The 3,218-nt window shown below is 43.1% G+C and overlaps 1 protein-coding gene across 3 annotated transcripts; it reads right to left on the bottom strand.

Moving 5' to 3' along the window:
• Positions 1 to 258: 258 nt before the first annotated feature.
• Positions 259 to 2,815, bottom strand: LOC106562304 (uncharacterized). 3 transcript variants are annotated; one of them, XM_045689206.1, is made up of 6 exons: positions 2,406 to 2,815; positions 2,150 to 2,280; positions 1,503 to 1,689; positions 1,225 to 1,406; positions 1,045 to 1,131; positions 259 to 941 (listed from the first exon to the last, which is right to left on the bottom strand). In XM_045689206.1, the coding sequence occupies exons 1-6, from the start codon at positions 2,797 to 2,799 to the stop codon at positions 360 to 362; spliced, it is 1,563 nt and encodes a 520-aa protein (XP_045545162.1). In that variant the 5' UTR covers positions 2,800 to 2,815; the 3' UTR covers positions 259 to 359. The 3 variants fall into 3 exon arrangements, with proteins under 3 accessions (XP_045545162.1, XP_045545161.1, XP_045545159.1); XM_045689205.1 differs by having other exon boundaries at positions 1,503 to 1,677; positions 2,150 to 2,298; positions 2,406 to 2,810; XM_045689203.1 differs by having other exon boundaries at positions 2,150 to 2,298; positions 2,406 to 2,809.
• Between the last annotated feature and the right edge of the window lie 403 nt (positions 2,816 to 3,218).

Genomic DNA, 3,218 nt, shown 5'->3' on the forward strand with positions numbered 1-3,218 from the left:
TATAAACCTCATCTGGATGTGGGAGGGAAGGACAGAGGGAGAAAATAGAACACATCTGATTTGTATTCGCTGCAGGTGAATGTTATTTCATACATTACAGAATGCAATATGCCTATGGATCATTATTGTCCAAATGAACTCTATGCTGATGTATTCACTCTCCCCTACCTGTAGTGGTTTGCTTGTTCCCAAGGCAGTAATATTTATTATTTTTGGTGAATTCAAACAAATAGGCCTAATCTAAACATGCTGCGTCACATGTCAACAGTAGTGAGAATTTGCTGCATAAAAAATGTTTTATTAATTGATCATAGTATAGCTTTTGCTACATTGAAATGTTCATTAGGCCTATTGACTCTTCAGAGATGCAGAGGCAGCTCGGTCTCCACTGTCAACATGAAGTCATAAAGTGCTGCATGCTCCAGCAGCTTTGCATCCTCATTGGCATTATCAGTATCAGGGATAGCGGAGGCAGCCATATCCTTCAGCTCATTGTCATCTTCATACTCAGCGATGAGGTCTTTCAGGCTGATCTCACTGATGGATTTCTCCATAGAGGTGTCTGTTAGGGTGGAGATCAAATCTTTAGCAGAGTCATCCTTCACATCCTCATCAGTAGTGATCATGTCCTTAGTGCTGTCAGGTGTCAGGGCCATGTCAAGAGTGGAGGTCTGGGTAATGGAGTCTGACGTGTGAACATCTATCATGGTCTCCGATGAGACTGTGGAGATCTGGCTCTGAGAGGTGGCAGTGGTCTGTGAGTCTGTGTTCATATCTGTTGTCTGTGTTTCCATCTGTGCGTGTGTCGAAGTGTTGGTAGATGATGGCTTTCTCTCTGTCCTAGTTGCCATAGACGAGGTGGTCAGAGGGACTCCAGGTAGCTGCCACTCCAGCGGGAGGATGGCCAGGCTCCTAGCCAGGGAAAACTGAGAGAGGGAGCTCTACACGGAGGAAAAGGGTGGTTAGGTTGAGGTCATAGGGGAAATTGTCTAGATGTTTGAATCTTTGTCTGTCCGTATAGTAATTTAGTTTTCAGTAACTTACGTGGGCACGTGGTAGAGTCGGAGAGTCAGGTCTTATGTAAATTTCCTCCACAGGGGTCTTCACTTGCCGGGGTGTCATTCGATTTTCCTGCATGACACAATTGTAACACCCAATGATGACAGCATTATGGGAAAGATCTGCTCACAATAAAATATGATATAGCATGTTTGGTTGTCTCACAGAGTTAGGTCTTTGTCCCGAATTAGTTCCCTTGTCTGTTTCTGGTGTTGTACTTATGGGTTTGTGGTCTTGAGATGATTTCAACAGCTGAACTTCAGTCTGGTCTTTCTCCCTCCCCACCTTTCCCTTACTCTTGTCCTTTACCCTTTTGGTTGTAACATCACCTCCAGACAAGTCCGAGCCTGTGTAGATTAGACATTTTGATTTTGAAGACACTTTCTTCCAAGTGGAGCCAATCTCAATCTATATCTAATCAACAGACACCCCATAACACTCACCAGTATCAGATGCATTATCTTTGTCCTGGTCCTTTCTATTCTGTCTGTTCTGAGAGGGACGAGTCTTCCTCAGCTTGACTTTCCCACCACAGCAGAAGAGAGTGAACAGCTGCAGGGCCGCCACAGCTGGATGGATGCTCTTCTTCTCTTTCTGCTGGGTCTCCTTTGCTTTCTCCTTGGGGGAGACCTCAGTGTCGCAATCAGTACATCAGTTAGAAATCTACTGATATTTCAAACTACAATATCAATGTTGAATATATGTAGCCAATGAGCTCTAGCTTGATTGGCAGCAAATATTATTTCCTAAGTGTGTTTCCATGTCATAATGTTACCCCATAATAACTAGGGTTAGTGCTGTCCGTGATCCTTGGGACGTCCCTACCCTAAACCCTAACCTTAACCCCTACCTTAACCTTAACCCTTACCTTAACCATTTCAATTTCAAACGTCAAAGGTCAGAGTTGACTTTTCCTAATAACTATTAGGGGCTATCCCATCCGAAGGGGCATTGTGACATTATCACATTTGTCAAGCCTTGTCAAAGGATTAAAATCAACACAATATGCTGTGTTTTCCTTATTGTGGTCATTATCAGCTGTCAAATGCATTGGTAAATCCTCATTAATAAGCACATTTTGATGTCTTACCGAGTTAGGTCTTTGTTTAATGTATTTTTCTTTTTCCGGTGTGGTTCTGCATTTGTGGTCCTGAGATTCAATGCAATGTTTCTCTCCCCCAACCTTTCCTTTACTCTTGTCCTTGATCCTTTTCACGTCACCTGCAGAGTAGTCCAAGCCTGTAAGTGAAACATTTCTAAGACATGTGACCTGTTTTTTTCCATGTGAAGCCTAAATAATTGTACTATGTAGCAGCACTAATCAATATACAACTCCTAACACTCACCAGTATCAGAGTCATTATTGTTGTTCGTCTCGTTTATCGTCGTTCCCTTTCTCCCCTCACCACTCTGGGAGGGATCAAAGGGTGTTTTCTTCACCTTGACGCAGCTCAGCAGTGTAAACAGCTGAAGAAAGGTCAGGGCTTGAGGGATCCTCTTCTCCTTGGGTTTATCTTTATGTTCCTGTGTCTCCTTTGGTTTCTCCCTAAGGGATACCTCAGGGACAGGGTCACTTAGTCTCTGACCCATGTCCCGACAAGGTAGTGTATTGTTGTAATCAATCAAATCAGTTACAGGTCGAGAGATCGTTCGAATGTAGCTAATGCGCTCTACCTGAGCTTGTCTGACAGTTTTAATGTGGTCTGAGATTATGACATAAGTGTGTTTCCGTGGCAACATGTTACCTCATAATGTTCCCTTATTATAACTAGTGCTCCGTCCCTGGAAAAGGGGCATTGTGACATCATCAAGTTAGTTACCTATCCACCTATCAACCCAGAACACTGGAACTGCCTATTTCTATAGATCTAGTCTGCCTGTATGTTTTTATTTTCCTGCTGTAGCAAACTGGATCAAATTAAGATCCTACAACTCTATGCCTGTCTCTCTCTTTACTTCTCTCTACCTCTCCCTCTCTATGCCTGTACTCATATTCAACCTCTGCCTTCACCCTATTGCAGCAGTTTATTTTCTAATTATTTGCCTGCATCATGATGCAAGGAGAGAGTGGCTGAGCACAGGTCAATCACTCCACAATGAGAATGATTATACAGTTGATTATCAAGTGCCACATTCAACAGACTACTACTGTTGGCAAT

The sequence above is a fragment of the Salmo salar genome, chromosome ssa11, assembly GCF_905237065.1.
Source record: "Salmo salar chromosome ssa11, Ssal_v3.1, whole genome shotgun sequence".
NCBI lineage: Eukaryota > Metazoa > Chordata > Actinopteri > Salmoniformes > Salmonidae > Salmo > Salmo salar.

Excerpts from the sequence above, each read along its gene's own strand:
- LOC106562304 (XM_045689203.1), bottom strand. The coding sequence starts at position 2,799 with ATGTTGCCACGGAAACACACTTATGTCATAATCTCAGACCACATTAAA. Across the intron at positions 1,690-2,149 it reads TTAAACAAAGACCTAACTCG|GTCTCCCCCAAGGAGAAAGC; the intron begins GTAAGACATCAA and ends TGCGACACTGAG. Across the intron at positions 1,407-1,502 it reads AGATAATGCATCTGATACTG|GCTCGGACTTGTCTGGAGGT; the intron begins GTGAGTGTTATG and ends TAATCTACACAG.